The sequence below is a fragment of the Castanea sativa genome, chromosome 7 (assembly GCF_040712315.1).
Source record: "Castanea sativa cultivar Marrone di Chiusa Pesio chromosome 7, ASM4071231v1".
Lineage (NCBI taxonomy): Eukaryota > Viridiplantae > Streptophyta > Magnoliopsida > Fagales > Fagaceae > Castanea > Castanea sativa.
Window position 1 is genome coordinate 1939464 of NC_134019.1, and position 19113 is coordinate 1958576.

Sequence of the window (19113 nt, forward strand, 5' to 3'; positions counted from 1 at the left end):
TGTGAGAAATCTATCATCGAGTATAAATGAATATCAAGAATCAATTGATTGGTCCACCAACGGTGTTAATTGAATTCAACAACGCCATAAAAAAATTAAATAACATGCATCCACCAAAACAAAATGTTACCCACCGTAATAGAGAATAGACAATACCTAAATAGCCACAAGTCGACATCTAATTGATAGTAGCATGGTGCTTGATATTTGTTGGAAAGATGAAATTTTTTTTTTTTTTAAGTGTTATGCTCATAATATTTTTATAATAAATCTTAGTTGATAAGTTGTTATTAGTACTAAATTTAAATTCATCATTGAATTTTTTTTTTTTTTTTGTCTACTTGTAATAATCAATAATCACCTGCTTCTTAAAGTTTATTGTAAAAATGTTGAGACTAAACCTAGTGGATCTCATTGTCATCTTGGCACAAACCTCTATGATTTGAAAGTAATCCAATGGTCCACAACTAGTTAGACATAATAATAGAGGATAGAAGGTTTTTCGTTCTCAAGTAAGATTGTTATAGGGTGAAATTTAATTTCAATCTTGTAGTTTTGATTGTTTGTTTGTTTTATTTTTTTAAATGGTTAAAATATATATACTAGCATGTTGCACCCCTGTGCGGGTTGAACCAGGGCCCTCCTACTCCCCCATGCATTTGATCTTAAAATTTGGACTGAATGAAATTATCATTTTGTCCAAAAATCATTTAAAAATTTTATTTTAGTTCAAATTTTAAGAGGACAAAATGTATTACTTAAAAAATTTTATGACACTAAATTTTGATAAGATGGTCAAAGTTTTATAATTTATTGACATATCTTAGAATTTTCAACTTAGCGACTAAGATTTAAAATCCCCACCACAGTCCACCATAGCTATTAAATTATAACCAGGAAAATTGTGATAAAATAAAAAATATAATTATAAAAATTTCGTATAAAAAATGTAAAATCAATTAATCTAGACCGAATGGAAAGATTTAATTTAAGGAAAATGATATTTTTACATGTACTTTCATAATTTTAAATATGTATATATATATATATATATATATTTTTTTTTTTTTAAATAAATCGTGCATCAAAACATTAATTTTGAATATTTTATAAAATGGTGAATATAACATGAATATAAAAGAGAATAGTATTCCTTAATTTATGACCAAAAAAATTTAGGAAGTGAACCTTCTCAAAAAATTAAAAAAAAAAACAACTTTAGGAAGTGAAATGTACTAAGTGTGCGTTAGGATGTTGATGAAAAATTAAAATTATTTCACTATTTAGCTTATTTTTGCTACTACTCTTGAGTCCCATTGTACTTTTTGGCATTATTCATGAGTCTCACGGTACTATTTCAACTAACTGTACTTTCAGTAATAATTTTTCAGTTTCAGCAAAATAAGCAGTATCCAATCACACCTTAAAATGTGGCAAGGTTTTTATTTTATTTTATATTTTAATGGGAAAATAGTTGGCAAGAATGCCTGTTTGATACATGTGTTTAAACTCATATTTTCAGTTTTTAAATAACATTATATATATTTTAATACATTTTTTTACCTATTTTCAAAAAATATAAACAACATTACTAGAACAACTTTACTAAACCGCATTAAACCGAATAAATGGTAATTTCGATATTATTATTATGAATTCAGTGTAACCTCTAAAATTATATATTATATATTACCAAAGGTCAAAGGAGCAAGCTTTATTTATGTTTTTACAGTGTCAGAGAGAAAGAGAGTGTGTGCGTTTTGAAAAAGGTGAAATCTTTGGGCAAAAGCCGGTGATGAAAGGTCCAAACCTAACTTTTATCAAGCTCAAGTGTGACAAGACTTTAATCTGAGAGTTGGGTTTGTGTTGAATTTCGGGTGTGTGGTTGTGGGTATTTTGTGGAGGTTCGAGTTTCGTTCGTGTTTGTGAGTGTGTGTGATACTTCTTGAGGGGTTGGTTTAGGGAAGCCAATGCAATTTGAGGAGTCTTTGGAATTGGAAGAGTGTTGGGTATTTGTTCAAGTCATAGATATAGAGTGAGTGAAGAAGCTCCCATGTCGTGGGCTGGCCCTGATGATGTCTTGCTCTCCACCTCTCTTGCTAGCTATCTTGACAGTAATCTATCTTTTTCCTTCGTTTTCTCTCTCTGGGTTTGTGTGAATATGTGTTTGAAGGTTGAATTTGAAGCCAAATGCAAATGGGTTGCTTGATAATTTGCTACTAACATTTGTTTTGTATGTATTTCTGGAAATTTGATATCTTTATAAAGTTTTTTCCCTTCAATTGCTATTTATATGGGTGCAGTTTGCTTTATAGAATTCAATGAAATATGTTTATGTATTTAGTTACTGTTTGATTTAGAGATTCTTTTTTTTTATTTTTATAACTAAATTTTGGATATAAGGGGGTTGTGATGTGTTTTGTGGTTTGATTAAGATATCATTTAACTTTGAATTCCATTTACTTTTTCTTTTTCCATTAATAAAAGCCTCGTTTTTGAATGTCTGTTTAGTAGTTATAGCAATTTATAGTTTTCGAAGTAGTTCTAAAACCATGAACAATTGTGGTATAGGTCTGACATCTCTATCAGTGTTTTAATTTTGGAAAAAGAGTCCCCCCTCCCCTTCTCCCCTTTGTGTGTGTGTGTAGGCAAGCCTCGAATTTAGTCACTTTTTTTTTTTTTTTTTTTAATGAATGGATCCATTATAGATATTGGAGTGTCCCTATACATGTGGCAGACCCGTTTAGTCTGTTGAGGATTCATAACGGACCCAAAATTTTTGGGACTAAGGCATTGTTATATAACTCCTGAATTCAAAGATTTAGACATAACTTCCTTCTATAATTCAACTAATAACATTAGAACTATCACCTTCAACATAATGCAACAATAATTCAAGGATGGTTGCTTCATTTGTTGTTGACTTCCTTTTATAATTCAACTAATGACATTAAAATTATGACCTTCAACATAATGAAAAAAATAATTCAAGGATGATTGCTTAAGCCCATTGAAAGCACTCGTAACCTCATTGGGTGGTATACTATCTCTATAATTAAAAAACCTGCAGAGTATGAATATGAAGCAACTTTAACTACTTCTCATAATTATACTCAGTAGTAATTGACCTGGACCTGGACCTGGACCTGGATGCCTTAGGAGCATCTACACTTAGTCAAGCTTAACAAATTTTAACTCTTGGAATCTATTTCCCTCAAACAGACATTGAGGGCTCCACTACACAGCAGTTTGTGATTGGTGCTATGGTAGGCTCTTCTTTAACGATTGCCAATGTCTAAACTCACCACTTTTTTACGATAAAATTCTATTGCCCAATGTTGAAATTCTTGCACATTCACTGTTTGTTTTTTCAATGCAACCCATACAAGCACTGTTGTTTCTATGTGTGCCGCCCCTTCTCCCCCCCCCCCCCCCTCCCCTTCTTTTTCATTGGTATGAAATCAAACAATTGTACAAATAAGGCATTTTGTAACTGCATCATCTAGAATTCATCATAGATTCAATCTAATTGATATCAAAAAATCTCTTTGTTATAAATTATTTTGCTTCTTAAATTTCAAATATCTTGCAGAAAAACTTCTTGTCTTGTTGAGAGATGGTCGAAAGCTCATGGGGATACTACGTTCTTTTGATCAATTTGGTAAAATATCCAAATAGCATGCTAAGTTCTAATGCTTTTTATGCTTTCTGTTTCTTTTTGAGCCTTAATTTACTCTAGTACTCTTCCATATTCACAGCTAATGTTGTTCTTCAAGATGCATGTGATAGAGTTATTGTTGGCGAACTTTATTGTGACATCCCCTTGGGTCTATATGTAATCCGTGGGGAGAATGTTGTCTTAATTGGAGAGCTGGTATAATGTTTTCTTTATTACGCTGTGAGACTTGTCTGTTGTTAACTACTACTGCAAAATTTAGCCTCTTACTTTCTTAATTTATATCTCATTCTTTAGGACTTGGATAAGGAAGAGCTTCCCCCAAATATGACTCGTGTGTCAGAAGCAGAGATAAAAAGGGTAAGTTCCTGGTAGTATATTGTGTTTGGTTGCTTTGAAAACTGAACATTAATTCCAATCTATACACATTAGCCCTGTGTACATGTAATTAATTCATTGTTTTCTTGTAAAATTGCCTTCACCATAATCCAATACTAAGATAATGAGAATTTTGCATATTTTGTAAAGATGTGCAGCAGCAGAACAGCAATACATATGGTCAGTCTTGGCAGTAATCCACTTGAGTCAAAAGTCTCAAATTACAAATGTTGAAACCACTTTACAACATTTTTCACCTATAAGCCCCCGAAATGCATATGTGTGTGTGTGTGTGTATATATATTTATAAAAGTGTTGATGTGGTTAAAGAGTGGAATCCTTCAACTGCACTACTAAGATTAGTTGGTTGAGAATTCATTGCTTTTGTGTTTTGCACTTTCAAATAACTCAAGTGCATGTTCTCTCTCCAGGCTCAGAAAGCAGAAAGGGATGCTACAGATCTGAAGGGCTCCATGAGAAAAAGAATGGAGTTCCTTGATTTTGACTGACTGATCCTGCCATGGTATGAGGTCATGCCTTGTCGCAAATATTAGTGCGGCAGTGACCTAAATATGAATGATGCAGGGTAAGCTTACCAGATTTACACCATCTTTCTGGGGGGGGGCAGCAAAAGAACAGTTGCAACTGTTATGAGGACCTAATTCGCCAAGGCTAGGAGGGAAGTCAAGTTTTGGATCTCTTAGAGGCAATGATGCTTCATCTCCCCCCTATTTGGTCTCTTGTAGTCCTTACATTTGGTTTTTCTTATCTATCGAACACAATTTGTCTGAAATTATTAAGAGTTGCTGATTTGGCACCGCGTTTTTTATGGTGTCATCATTTCACTTCATGTGTAAGATGGTTATTCTTGTTATTCACATTATAATTTCATGCAGCCAGTTCTTTATGTAATATCTTGGCATGCTCGATTTTCTTGTCATTTCCAATGTTTTAGATGTAGGATTTTCCAGTTCAAGAGACAGTGCTGTTCATTGGTCCAATGTCGTGGAAACAATTAAGTTATAAATTATAAGCTTTATTGCTGCCCCCTTTAGTTAATTATTGCTGCCCCCTTAGTTAATTATAGAACGTATAGTTGTCCTATTCTGATATTTTCTTAATGATCAATGTTAAGACGGGGAAAATTATTAGGTAAACTCAGAATACAGTTAATTTGCCATTATATATATTAATTGAATGACTTGCACCTATTGGCGTGGAGTACCACACCAGCTATACTTCGACGGTACCTATGTATTACTCATAATGGTTAATTGTTTTGATAGCATTGTAGAGTTGCAGATATCTTGATGGTGAAATAAGATGCTTATGAGTTTTATTTAATCAGATTTGAGTGAGAAACAATCTAGCTATTGCTTCTTTGGGAGCTCGTTGCAGATAGGACACCACTGTTTTGTTAGACAGGGAATTTAGTGTTGGCTTCCAGGTTTGTGTAGGGTGTGAATTTTGTGGATCCTTTGTGGATGGCTTTTTGATCCTCTTTCTTACAGAAAAATGCCATTGTATGCAATCAAGCTTTAAGTTTTTTAACACATGAGATTTAACCAGAAAAATAATTCAGAAAACTTAGTATTGTTAACTATTATTATGATTTGATACAACATACACCAAATCTTGAAAGCTGCACAGAAGAGGTTCATGAGAAATCTGCTCTGATCATTATTTAAACTTGGCATTGCATGTGAAGTGCAAGCCTAATGTTTCCATGTCACACTGAAAATCGGACTCACCTCCCCTTCATTCAGGGAATGTAATCAAAGAGATGAGGACCTCACTGAGCATTTTGCCAGTTCAAAGTCCTGAAACTGAAAGGCAGGTGCACAAGTGCAGCGCACAAGAAAGATGTGATTCTCAACACCCCTTGGAGGTGCTTTAAGCATTGTCCCATCAGGGGAAATGCTGATGTCCTTTGTGGGAAAGGAACCGAACCAAACCACACATTTGGGGGCACTGTGTACTGCAGCTGCTGATTGTCAAGCAGATTGGGTCCAAGGCAAGTTAGTTTGACATGCCCATCGTTGTCATTTAATTCCACTATCTGAAAGAAAATATCAATATGGTGGTGGAAAAAAATGTTACAAAAGAAAAGAGTAATTACAGTGGGAAGGAGGGCTGCAAGACTGAAAATTGTATAGATTTTCTATTAGTATTAGGTGTTTAAGCATCGTTCATTCTAACTTGCTACGTTATGCAAAACAAGTTGTAAATGATACGAGCTGAATCAAACCAAGTTTTAGAAGTTTGGAATTGTTCATTATTAATTTTATTCCAAACACAAGTTGAGTTAAAGTTTAGCACCAAACTTTCTTGTTTAACAAACTCGAACTTGTTCACGAATTACTTTATTAACTTATTCTTTTTATATAGTACTAAATTTTGTTATCCCTTCACAAATCTATGCTAACAAGTAATAACTAAATTATTTATGAAATTATATTATTTGAGTTAATAAGATAGAATGTTTTTCATTCATGAACTTATGAACTTATAAAAATTAGATCCACCTATTGGGCTATGTGGAGTTTGGTTTTGTGTTTGATCTGGTTTGTAACCTAACCCGACATGGAAGCGTTACAGATTCAAATGAAATTTTTTGTGAGGCTTTTAGTTCATAGAGCAAAGGCTTGGACCGATATTTTAGCTATACTTCAAAAATACCTAATAATTACTCATAACATGTTCATGATGGTATAATTGTTTTGACAGCATTCTTGAGTTACCAACGTCTTTGGTTAACTAAAATGCTTATGATTATGGGTTTTATTTAAACAAATTTGAGTGAAAAACGGTCTAGGTGGTACTTCTTTGGGAGCTTGCTGCAGATAGCTCACCACTGCTTTGTTAGACGTGAAACTTGGTGTTGGCTACCGGGTTTCTGCAGTGTAAATTTCTTGATCCTTAGTGTCCGGCTTCTTGGCCCTTTTTTCTGACTGAAAATAGCATTGAATATTTGTATGCAATGAAGTTATAAGTTCTTACCACATGAGATTTAACCAGATAAAGAAAATTCAAGAAACTAAGCATGTTAACTTTCATTATGATTTAATACAACACACACAAAAGTTGAACAAAGAGGTTCATAAAACATCTGCTCAGATTATCATTCAAAGCATTACATGTGAAATGCAAGCCTAGTGTTTCTATGTTACAGTGAAAATCGGACTTGACCTCTCTTCATTCAGGGAAGGTGAGCAAAGAGATGAGTGCCTCACTATTCGGAAAGCGTAAAACAAGCTCTGAGCGTTTTGCCAGTTCGAAGTCCTGAAATTGGAAGGCAGGTGCACAAGTGCAGCCCACAAGAGAGAAGTGAGTCTCACCATCCCTTGGAGGTGCTTTGAGCACTGTCCCATCAGGGGAAAGGCTGATGTCCTTTGTTGGAAAAGAACCAAACCACACATTTGGAGGCACTGTGTACTGCGGTTGCTGATTGTCAAGAAGATTGGGTCCAAGGCAGGTTAGTTTCACTTGCCCATCTTTGTCATTCAATTCCACTACCTGAAAGAAAATATCAATATGGTGGTGGAAAAAAATGTTAAAAAAGAAAAAGAGTAATTACATTGGGAAGGAGGGTTGCATGACTGAAAGTTATACAGATTTTCTATTAGTACTAGGTGTTTAAGCAAAACATGTGATCAATCTTGAAATGCAATCCTTCAACTAAGAGATGAACTAAACACAACTATATGAGTACTTTACATGTTTCAGTCATTTTCAATGACAATTTTATGAAGACCATGCTAAAACACAACATCTACATATACAAGAACAAAAGAAAGAACCAAGGGATCTCATGACATGAGTGCTTTGAGTGTTTCATATGCATTTTCAGCAATCAAAGCAGTTATACAATTATGCACTACAATACCACAGAATATACATAATGCGAAATTTGCCTCACACAGGAAAATATGCACATAGATATATAGTGCAGTTTGTGACACGTTTAATATTACTGTGTAATCTTTCACATGATCAATCAAAACCATCTAAAGCTAGGGAACAATGCAGGCTTTCATATATAAAACCCAGGGGCGGATCCCATAATGGAGCATAATATGATTCAACAGAGGATATCAATTAGTCATCCTTGACAGAATCAAAATTTCTAAGATGCCTCTCCAGTCCATACATGATTGAAGGTTAAGATTCAGCTTATGTTCAAGTTCAATGAACAGTCCAACTTGTCAGCTGTTTCTGCATTGAAGCTACCCACATTGGACTAATCAAATCCCTCTGGAAATGTTGGTAAAGATGGGTTATTGCCCATGAGTGTCTTACAACTTTCCTTGTATTTCCTCAATCCTGTATCATGGGATGCCATGTCTATTGCTACCCCTCATTGTACTAATTTATATTTATTTATAGGACTTGGCTAGGTCCAGTGCATTGGACCCATTACATGGCGACACTTGACCATAAGTAGACATATTAAAATCACAGGTCTAGTGCACCAAGCACTAGACCCAATCTTTGCCCTTTATTTATATTTTTCGGTACCAATCAATCACAACAATCGGCAATATATAATCATTTTGCAGTAAAACTAGTAGTAAATTTAGCATTTTTTTCTTCTTTATGCATTGGTATTAATAAATGTGTAACACAAGGGTGGGTGAGTGCGTACCGTAATAGGTTCTCCCACATAAAAATGCCATGTTTCTGCACATGGTAGACGGTGGAGTCTAGACACATTCCCAGACGGTAGCAAAAAGTAAATGCACGAACTCACTGCTCGTTCCACCTTGTCTGAAATCATTATAAGAACACAAAATTTATATAGAAAACAACATAGGATTCATCATCATCATCACATATAAATATATGTTCTTTTACCGTAACTTACACTGAGGGGGAAGCTGAGACTTGGAGAGAACGATGGAGTCATCTCTGAAAGTTTCAGAGTAAAACCCACCTTCTGGGTGGGCAGCCAGATTCAACTTGGCTACAATCTCTGATGCTGAACCCATGTTTCCTTTCCTTTGTTTAGCCTTAAATCACACTCTTTGATCTGATCAGAATACAATTCAGATCAATCCAACCTTATATAATATAAAGCCCCAACCGACTAGTATATACTCTTTATCTGTACACCGGTTGTTGCTAAAGTCGTCGCCTAGCTGCTACCAAACTTTTTTGTATTTTTTATATTATAATTCCATAATTTTTTTTTTTTCTTGAGAAAGTATAATTCCATAATTTGGAGTAGTTAGAATTTTGAAAAATGTATGTCTTTTTTTGGTAAACTCAAGTATTACGGAGTATAACTTACGATACTTAAGGGGTGATTAGTAGAGTAATTTGAGATGAGATTTTTGTAGTTTGAGATGAGAGTTTTGTAGTTTTTTGAAATATATGTTGGTGAAAAAGTGTGTGAAAATATGTGTAATGTTGTTTAAAATATAAAAATGTGAGTTTGAGTTGGGTGACCAAACAGGCCCTTAGGAGCGTTTGGTTATCTCAAGTAACGTTGTTTGTATCTTTTGGAAATACACATGAGTGAAAAAGTGCATAACAATACGTGTAATCTATAACTATATCTATATATTACTAAAAGCTGAAGCGTAGTGTTTAATGCGGCTACTTTCACATTGTGCCACATCAACTACCACGTCATTTAAAAAATAAAAAAAATGTCCTACAATTTTAAAATGGTTTTGACAATTTTAAGCCCTATAAATGCAGCCCACTACTTATTTATTTACTTCCACTATCACCCTATAATAAATCTGTATAATTAATTCAGCCCACCTCTTATTTATTTAGTTCCACTATCAAGCCCAACTTAAAGCCTTTTCAGTTCAGCTTTAGAGTTTTGTGTGAGCTTTTTCAACTCAAAGGAAGAAAAAAACAAAAACAAAAATGTTGTAGCCTTTCAAGCTTTAGGGGTTTTTTTTTTTTTTTTTTTCCAATTTTTCTATAATTGTTTTTAACATTTATTTTTTTAATATTTACACTTCTCCAACTTTTCTCTCTCCCTTACCATTTCATCTCCTCACTACTTATTCAATCTTTCTTCCTCCCTTACCTTTTCTTCTCCTCACTACCTTCTCCATTAATATCATTCTTCCTCTTTCCTTTCATCTTCCTTTATTTTTGTCTATTCTTATTCACACATTCTTACTATAAATTTGTTACTATCTCTTCTATTCAATGCATAGTTTTCCCTCACAAACAAATGGTTCTCTCTCTCTCTCTCTCTCTCTCTCTCTCTCTCTCTCTCTAAATCTTTTGGTGGATTTTTTTATTTTTCTTGCATCTCTACTTTAGGTTGATCATTTTTATTTTTTATTCTCTTTGATTGTTAAATGTTATCCTATTGCGTTTTAAAGAATTAAATATAGCATATAAAAATATAATATTATTCTATTACATAGCATGATTTGGATAATTTGGTATTTATTCTGTTACATAGCATGATTTTTTATAGTGCTCAATTTAGATGTTAAACTATGAGACTTTACTAATTTTTGTTTATTTTCAAATCCATTGTGGTGGACAAAGTACTCTTAATAGTTGTATTAGAAGTACTCTATAATGTCATTCATTTAAAGAAAAGTAAAGGTTAGCCAGACGAAAATAATCGGATAAGTGACAAATTTTAATTTTTGCAATTTTATTTTTATTATTATTATTATTTTATAACAATGCGTGTATAGAAATTCAATTCTTAGATTTTGCTAATAATTGTTTATTTGATAATATGTTTTGGGTGGCCGAAATTATAATTTCTACAAAGAAAATAACCTTAATAGACTATCAAAAACAAAATTTTATCCTAATATTGGTTCAATTAATCATTGTTAAGTTTTATTAATTTTTTTTAATTTACATTTTTTTGGTGTTTTGGATTGTTCCTATATTATATTTATGATTGTTCCTATAATAAATAAAAATATAATAACAAAATACATTACTCATTATTAGATTAGTTTAAATTGTAAATTTTTTTTAATAAAACCACTATAAAAATAATTATCACGCACAACGCACGAGTTTGCAGCTAGTATTATTTAAAAACTGAAAACATATATTTAAACTCTTGTACCAAACAACCCAAACAACCCATTAGCTATTATTTTAAGGAAGTTTTGATACCAATTTTTACAGGGGATATAAAAAATTATTTTTAAAAATTAATGAGTTTATTATTTCTTTTTTCATAAAATTTTTAGTAAAATAGCTTCTAATCAAGTTTATTACATTTCGGGCATTTATTAACTATTACTCCAACTCCTAACTCTAAGAATACATTATGAGTCTGTTTGGGAATAGTATATTTAGTTAAAATTGATAATTTTTTGTTGTAAGTACTGTAAATAAAAGTAAAAGCTAGCTGAAATAGTACAATGAGATTTATAAATAGTACCAAAAAGTGTAGTAGGACTCATAAATATTAGTAAAAATAAACTGAATATTAGCAAAAATAAACTAAATAATAGAATAAACTAACTTTAAATTCTACTCCCAAACACAACCTACACTTACCATTGCTTCCTGTTTTGATGTTAAGTTGAACATAATTTAGCGTTGAAAATACTAATTAACCCCTTTGCCATCTACTTTGGAAATGGGTAAATTAGTCTTTCAATGTTAAATTTTGTCATATTTAACACCAAAAGATGAGATGTTGAAACAAAGTTAAACTTTAGACAAACAATTGTGCATTTAATAATTCAAGGGGTTTGCATGTAATCAGGGTGAAAGATTATGGTAGAAAAATATAATTTGCTTTTTATTTATTTATTTAGTTTTTTAATTGCAAATTAATTCAATCTAGAATGGTCATTTTGCATTTCAAATGTTTTTTTATTGGTTATTAGATACGCATCCATTAGGTCTTTAACATACAACCTCACCTCCAATCAATTATTACGAGATAAGTACTAATTGAGTTATAACTCATTGGCACAATTTTAAATCACAAATTTTCAGTTGTCATATTTGATCCTTTTAACAATTTTATTTAAAACTAGGTAGGAGCCTTTTCTCTCACTGTGGGTGAGCTTTTCTTCCCACTACTTTTTTTTTTCCCAAAATGTAGTGGTGTCACTCTACTATTTTTCTCATACAGCAGTAACACCTTCAAGTTTCAGATGGATGTTGAATTTATCGAAAGGATGCGGAGAACTAAACTCACAAATGAAGAGGGTGAAATCATACAAGTTTGCCCAAGCCAAAGGGATAAAATTTTGGATGAATGTTCACGTAGTTTGTTTGGAAAATTCTTAAAGAATAGACTGTTCAATCAACAAGCTGTGAAGAATATTTTGGGCGCTACATGGAAGTTTGGTTCGGACCTTAAGATTATCGACGTGGGTGAAGGACTATTCCAGTTCAAATTCGCTATGGAAAGCCAATTGACATGGGTTCTCAACAATGGACCATGGAGTTTTGACAACTATCTCCTACTACTTAGGCGATGGGAAAAGGGAATGAATGCAAACACGATAAAGTTTACTAACTGCCCAATGTGGGTGCGAGTTTGGGGCTTGCCTTTTGAACTCTTTAGTGAAGATGTAGTGAGCGACATTGGGAGAGGAATTGGTCCGGTGGTGGAAGTGGACTGCAAGGGAGCAGCATCAGATCAAGCTAAATTCCTTAGAATTAGAGTGGAGGTTCCATTGGAGAAACTGCTTTCGCGAGGCAGCAAAATCAAGGGACTAGAGGGCGAAGTTGTATGGGTAGATTTTAAGTGTGAAAGGCTGATCAGTTTTTGCTTTCGATGCGGTGTACTAGGCCATGAAGTCAAAATTTGTGCAGCAACAGGGAAGGCAAATACGCAGGAAAACCAATATGGGGACTAGATGAGGGCAGGGCACCAGAGGGTGGAAGGCCAGGGAAGGAACACCACTCATAGACAGCCACTGAGGAGGGAGATGATGCCAGAAAGTCAAACACCACCGACAACAAACGATAATGTACACGTTAGCACCAAAAATCACAGAAAGGATTTGGCATTAATTCCACACCATGATGCGCCGCTAACTGCTTCAACAGCTACGGATGAGGCGGTATTTACTCCAAAAACAAATACCACACCGATGAATCTGGACACAATAAAGGAGAAGGGAGAGCAGCAACAGAGAGGACTTAAAGGGCCAGTTGAAAATCCAGGGGAGCAATTATTTAGCGTGCCAATTGATTTCATTGAAGATTCTGATTTGAATTTGAAAGGGAGAGATAAGGGTGAATCTACTTGCAAACTGGATATTGGAGATAAAACTGAAATTCATAGGGGGGTCCAGATTGAATCCTCTTCAAACTCAGAGTCTAGCCAACTTAGGCCTTCTGGCATGAACCTAACTGAAGAGAATTTCAAAAAGCCTGGAGAGATTCACTCAGAAGTTGGGAAGATATTGAGATAAGCACAACATCATTTGAATGTACCGAGAAGTTAGACTTGACAAAACACTCTCTACGCAGTTGGAAGCATATTATTCGGGGTGATATGGTTTTGAATTCAAATCAGTCTCCTAGTTTGAAGGTGTTAAGCTCCAAGTGGCATGTTGAAAATCATGATCCCAATCACTCTACAGAACTGCATCCACATAAGAGAAAACAAGCCATTTATCCATTTGATACCCATTCTTTCTTTCCTCTAACTAGGGTTGGTACTCAATCTTCCCCTTCTCTTCCATGAAAATTCTCAACTTTTCAAATCCAATAAAAAAAACAAAAAAAAAAAGACAAAAAAAGAGTAAATTCAGTGGGTTCTGGTCTCCTTATATGAAACAACAGAGGTGAAGTGTTTGCTGCATCATGTATTCGTGTGGAGAAGAATTTAAGCTCCATTTGAACAACGACTTCTTTAGTGAGAACAGCTTTACAATTCAGTCTCAGCATCAGCTTCTTAAAAGTTGAAGAAGAGTGTAACCTTGCTGAACTTGTTGATCTTTTAAACTTTGATAGAATTTGCTCTCTAGAGGTCGTTTGGATCCTTGAAAACATTAATTGGATTAGGGATAGTTTTGATTTTATTTTAGTTTTTTTTTTTTAAATTGTTTCCTTACAATATAATCGTGTGGTTTTAGCTTTGGTTAGTGTTGCAAAAGAGAAAGAGAAGGTTATTTTTTGGTTAGAAGAATACCCTCTTTTCTCTTCCCCATTGTACAAAGTGATTCTATATAAATAAAGTCTACTATTGATTCTGCTATAAAAAAAAAATTATTTAAAACCAAAATTTGAGGTCAAAATTTAGAAATAGTTTGTTTAAATATGATAGAGATAGTTGAAGCCAAGACATCATTAGTCTGATGGCGACTATGAGGTTTTAGGAAATACAAAAACAATAAGTAGCTTACATAAGAGTTTTTTTTTTTTTTTTGGGAAAGAAATAATCATATGCTGTCATTGTGTTCATCAGATTATGGCAACATAAATCATTGATCAGACATGAAATATTATAAGAGACCAGAAATTCAGCTAAGCATGAAACAGCTGTTGTAACCATCGAGTATGTACGAACTCTTGTCATCTAGATATTCTCCTTTATTCAAAAGAGACCATTAAATGAATTTTACCCTTCCAAAGAAAAAAATAGCAGAATCATTGATGGTCAGATCATTAACATGATTCACTAAAAGCTTTTTCTTTCCAAAAATGAAGTCTGTAGCGTTTGGAGTGACCCCAAACAAAATCATGTGCATTTACATTTTATCAACAAGCCTTTAACATTTGTATAATTAGCTATCCAAGTAGAGGAAACTAATTGCTTACCTTAATATTAAAGCTAGCCTTGGCATTGGTTTCAATAAACAAATATCCAGGTCATGATCGCTTTGGCTTCTCCTTCCTCTACAGAAACTTGTCTGTCCAAACCATTCACATGATGCCAAGGTCATAAGCACAAAAGATTGCACTAGAGCTCAACATGGTGAGTCATTATGAGACTCACTAACAATGTTCAGTGATCACCTTGCCTCAAGATAATTCTACTAAATATGAGATGCAAAACACCAAATAGCCAGAAGCATAGTAATTTCCTTGATGCCATTCATCTTATCATGGAAGACTATCATGGAAGCAATTGGAGTAATAGCCAAAGAAGCAATACTGATAGAGATGATACAATTACAAATTAAGACCACAACAGTACAACACCAATAGAACATACCTGCCAAGCCACAGCTGTCCAAACTAAGGTCATAACATTAGAAACTCCTCCTCCAACAAAACCTACCATTTCCATACAAAAAGTCTTCCATTTCCCACAATAGAAACACAAGTGGCAACAAGTGCTGTACAAATTTGCATTTCCAAAACCACTAAATATGTTTCCCTTTTTAGAACCTTTTGGAAGGGAAGATGCATCAGGGACAGGGAAAGAGAGTGAAGTGCAAAAGCTCTAAGGGTATAATAGAAACCAATTATATATTGTCACTTAGAAACTCCTGATGGTCCATCAAAGTCATCATTGACTACAATTAGGGAAGATGAAAATGAGAGAACAACCAGAGTTAAGAATTAAAGCAGTGAACTTCTTAGAACTGATTAAGTATTAGAAAACTGCATTAAAAGTTGTTTGTGTTGCACATAAGGGAGTAAGTAGAGGTAGGGAGGTAGAAGAGTCCAACAGTATACATCATATTGTTTTATCAATAAAAACAAAAACAAAAACTAACCTAAAAAGGAATTCATCATTTTGTCACTTTTTATGAGCACTCTAAGAGAGAAGTATATCAAGGCAAGAATTTTAAAAGAGCATGGGGGTGAAGAAGTTGAAAGCTCCTTGAAGGAAGGAATAAGAAAGAATGGGATCAAAAGGATTGGGAAGGCAGCAGTTTGGACCAGAGTAGCGATCCATTTCTATTTCCACCCTGGTCATAATTAAACCTCTGAAGAAGAATATCAGCAACTTGACCCACAATGAGAAAGAAAATGTTTTAACTAAAGTGGCAAATTGCACAACATGGGACTGAGTTTTAGACTTATATTTAAGCAAGTATACCCAAGTACATCTGAAATAATCATCCACAATTGTAAGGAAGAATTTGAAAACATTAGTGGTGGGAGTGGAGAAGAGTCCCCCGCAAATCAATGTATGAGTTCAAAACAAGCATGAGAAACATTAGTACTGGAATGAAAAGGAAGCCTTTTTTGCTTAGCAATTGGACCAATCATTCAAAGATCATCTTTATTGCTATTTACAACAGGATGCACCTTATTAAGAAGGGCTAATTTCTCATTAGAGGGATGACCTAAGCAATAGTGCCAAGTATTAAAGGGACATGTATGTACAAAGAAACAGCTGATTTGAACATATCTTACTTGAAGTCTTGTTGCAGGAAGTAGAGACCACCATGTTCTTTACCTAGACCAATCAAGCTCCAATGAGCAAGGTCCTGGATAAAGCACAGGTTAGAAATGAAGACAAAGCAGCAAAATAAATATTTTGTAAGATGACTAATGGAAATCAAGTTGAAACTAAAGCAGGTACACAAAGTACCCTAATCAAGATAAGAGTTTCACTGAGTTTTAACTATGCCTATATGAGTTATTAATGTTGTTTCCCCAATAGCAATAGGTAAATGAACAACAGTATTGATGACAAAAATAATGGTGGTAAGATGAGTGATTGAATGGACTATATGAATAGTTGCCCATGTCCAAGATCCAATTTGATCCAATCTTTAGATGCAAAAGCTTGTCTATCAACTATATTGGCTAAAAAAATGGAATGTTTGGAATCCATGCTATAGGAGTAGAAGGGGAAATGATATTATCTGTGAAATTGTTAATGAAATGGGAAGAGCTAGCACTGCTAGACTAAAATTGAGCACCAGAATTGACCATAACAGATTTATAAGTAGAAGAAATTTGAGATGCAGAATTGGTTCAATCAGTGATTGACTGAGACTTCAGAAAGCTCAGAAGTTGCTCACATTGAGCTTGTGTAACAATGACATTGAAAAATAATAATAATAATAATAATAATAATAATAATAATAATAATAATAAAGTCTAGATAATATATGAATTAATCATTTATTTTAGAAAATTTTTTATTAAAATTTGAAAAAACTGATAAAAAAGTCAATTATTTTTTCATTTTTTTCGTAAAATATTTCTTAAATTTTCTTATTAATATATGCCGTTAGTTAAACCCTAATAGTAATAATTAATATTTCATAAAAACAAAATATAACAGGACAATTTCATTACAAATTCAGAGTTTACTTACAAGCAACAACACGCACTCCTTGGACACCTTTTTTTTATTAAAAAAAAGGGAAAATAATATGTCCACAACATTTTCACAACATTTTTATAACAAATTCTAAGTGGCAAGTTGTTACTGGTTGTTATTGTTGGGGCAAAAAAGTAATTTTAATGTTAGATTCAAATTTGAATCAATAACAACTAATCACTTGTGATTTGTTATAAAAATGTTATGGACGTAGCATCTCAAAAAAAAAAAAAAAAAAAAAACAAAACAAAGACTCCGTAAAAGTATGTTCCGAAAGACAAGCCCAGAACACAAATTTGACAAATGTGCAAGACAGAACAATTCCACATACAGACATAGCATTAATGCAGAAACTATTTAACTGGTCCTCCAAAAGCAGGTGGCCCAATCGCAAATTATTTTTCTGCTGAAAGCCCAATAACAAGCCTATGCAAACTACCCATCTCCTTTTTTCAAATCTAACAATATTTGAGCAGCCACTTTTGCATCGGCCGCCTCGGCATACCACTCTTGTAAACGTTGTTCCTTGTCTGCCCTAGTAGTATTAGCATCACGCAACAAATTTCTCATCTCTTGGACTGTGTAAACTGTAAAGGCCTCAGATTGTCAGAAACCTCTCTGTATCTTGAGGTCCAAAAAAATCTGCGAAAGGACAATTAACATTGCATTGTTTTTTCATGATCTTGCATGCAGCACACGCCATAATGTCTGTTTCAGAATAAGCAAAGGAAGATAAATACAAAGTGTCACACGTTGAATAACGATGAGAAAAACAAGGTTATTACAACATAGTTAAGTTACAAAGAGAAACACATCAAAAAGAAGAGGAGAAAGAGCGACACTATCTTCAGCAAATCGAAATTAAAATAAAAAACAGAAATTAACCATGGCAAGCAAGCGAAGAAAATCATATCAAAATTATTAAAATAAAAAACAGAAATTAACCATGGCAAGCTAGCGAAGAAAATCATACCAAAATCATTAAAATAAAAAACAGAATCCACGGCAAGAAAATTGGATCAGGTTACTTGGAGGGAGGAAGAAAACCATGGGAGGAAGGACTTGGACATCATTTGATACTGGGAGGAAGAAAGTGGCAGACATGGCTTGATAGCTTGGAGGAAGAAAACCATGGAGGACTTGGCTTGGTAGCTTGGAGTACTTGGACACCATTGGACATCAACTTGGATCAGGTTACGCTTACACCACACCATAGAACTTGGACACCATGGCTTGAGAAAATTGGAGGACTTGGACACCAAAGGACACTTACTTGGATCAGGTTATGCTTACACCATGGGAGCTGGACTTGGACACCATGCCTTGAGAAAACTGGACACCATTGGACACCAACTTGGATCAGGTTACGCTTACACCATTTGGACACCATGACTTACACCATGGCTTGGGAAAATTGAAAGACTGGGACACCATGGCTTGAGAAAATTGGACGACTTTGGAAGGTGCAACTTTGGAGGGTGGCTACTGGCTTACACCATGGCTTGAGAAAATTAGAGGACTTGAACACCATTGGACACCAACTTGGATCAGGTTATTCTCAAAGAACTTGGCTCAAAGAACTTTAATGTTTAAAAATAGAAAGAAAGTGGGAAAACAAAAGTGTAAAAAATAGTATACAGTTTGCGAATGAAATCCCACGTCGGATAATGATGATAAAAACAAGGTTAATATAACGTTGGAGAAGACAAAGAGAAATGCACGGAATAATACTAACTCACACAGGAATAGAGGATAGCGCAAACTGTGGTTCTCTAGGAGATAGATTATGAAGGATAGGGTAAATAAGAGGGGTTAAGGCATATTAAACTAAAGTCTAAGGCATAGGTCTTGA

At 33.9% G+C, this 19113-nt stretch overlaps 3 protein-coding genes and 1 pseudogene across 3 annotated transcripts; 2 read left to right on the forward strand and 2 right to left on the reverse strand.

The window, feature by feature from the left end:
• The first annotated feature begins 1717 nt into the window (after positions 1–1717).
• LOC142642730 (sm-like protein LSM1B) lies at positions 1718–4977 on the forward strand. Its single transcript, XM_075817148.1, has 5 exons — positions 1718–2114; positions 3593–3661; positions 3759–3874; positions 3974–4036; positions 4486–4977. The coding sequence occupies exons 1-5, from the start codon at positions 2054–2056 to the stop codon at positions 4561–4563; spliced, it is 387 nt and encodes a 128-aa protein (XP_075673263.1). The 5' UTR covers positions 1718–2053; the 3' UTR covers positions 4564–4977.
• A 2105-nt stretch (positions 4978–7082) lies between these two features.
• On the reverse strand, positions 7083–9178 carry LOC142642729 (uncharacterized). Its single transcript, XM_075817147.1, has 3 exons — positions 8919–9178; positions 8700–8821; positions 7083–7570 (listed from the first exon to the last, which is right to left on the reverse strand). The coding sequence occupies exons 1-3, from the start codon at positions 9040–9042 to the stop codon at positions 7250–7252; spliced, it is 567 nt and encodes a 188-aa protein (XP_075673262.1). The 5' UTR covers positions 9043–9178; the 3' UTR covers positions 7083–7249.
• Positions 9179–12192: 3014 nt separating this feature from the next.
• LOC142643153 (uncharacterized) lies at positions 12193–12879 on the forward strand. The gene has a single exon (XM_075817695.1). It carries the CDS (start codon positions 12193–12195, stop codon positions 12877–12879), a length of 687 nt encoding a protein of 228 aa, XP_075673810.1.
• Positions 12880–15009: 2130 nt separating this feature from the next.
• On the reverse strand, positions 15010–18651 carry LOC142643155 (putative purine permease 11; annotated as a pseudogene).
• Positions 18652–19113: the final 462 nt, after the last annotated feature.

Coding starts and splice junctions, on each gene's coding strand:
- LOC142642730 (XM_075817148.1), top strand. CDS start 2,054: ATGTCGTGGGCTGGCCCTGATGATGTCTTGCTCTCCACCTCTCTTGCT. Junction 2,115..3,592: donor TCTTGCTAGCTATCTTGACA/GTAATCTATCTT, acceptor AATATCTTGCAG/AAAAACTTCTTGTCTTGTTG. Junction 4,037..4,485: donor CAGAAGCAGAGATAAAAAGG/GTAAGTTCCTGG, acceptor TTCTCTCTCCAG/GCTCAGAAAGCAGAAAGGGA.
- LOC142642729 (XM_075817147.1), bottom strand. CDS start 9,042: ATGGGTTCAGCATCAGAGATTGTAGCCAAGTTGAATCTGGCTGCCCAC. Junction 8,822..8,918: donor GTCTCAGCTTCCCCCTCAGT/GTAAGTTACGGT, acceptor TAATGATTTCAG/ACAAGGTGGAACGAGCAGTG. Junction 7,571..8,699: donor ATGTGGGAGAACCTATTACG/GTACGCACTCAC, acceptor ATTTTCTTTCAG/GTAGTGGAATTGAATGACAA.
- LOC142643153 (XM_075817695.1), top strand. CDS start 12,193: ATGCGGAGAACTAAACTCACAAATGAAGAGGGTGAAATCATACAAGTT.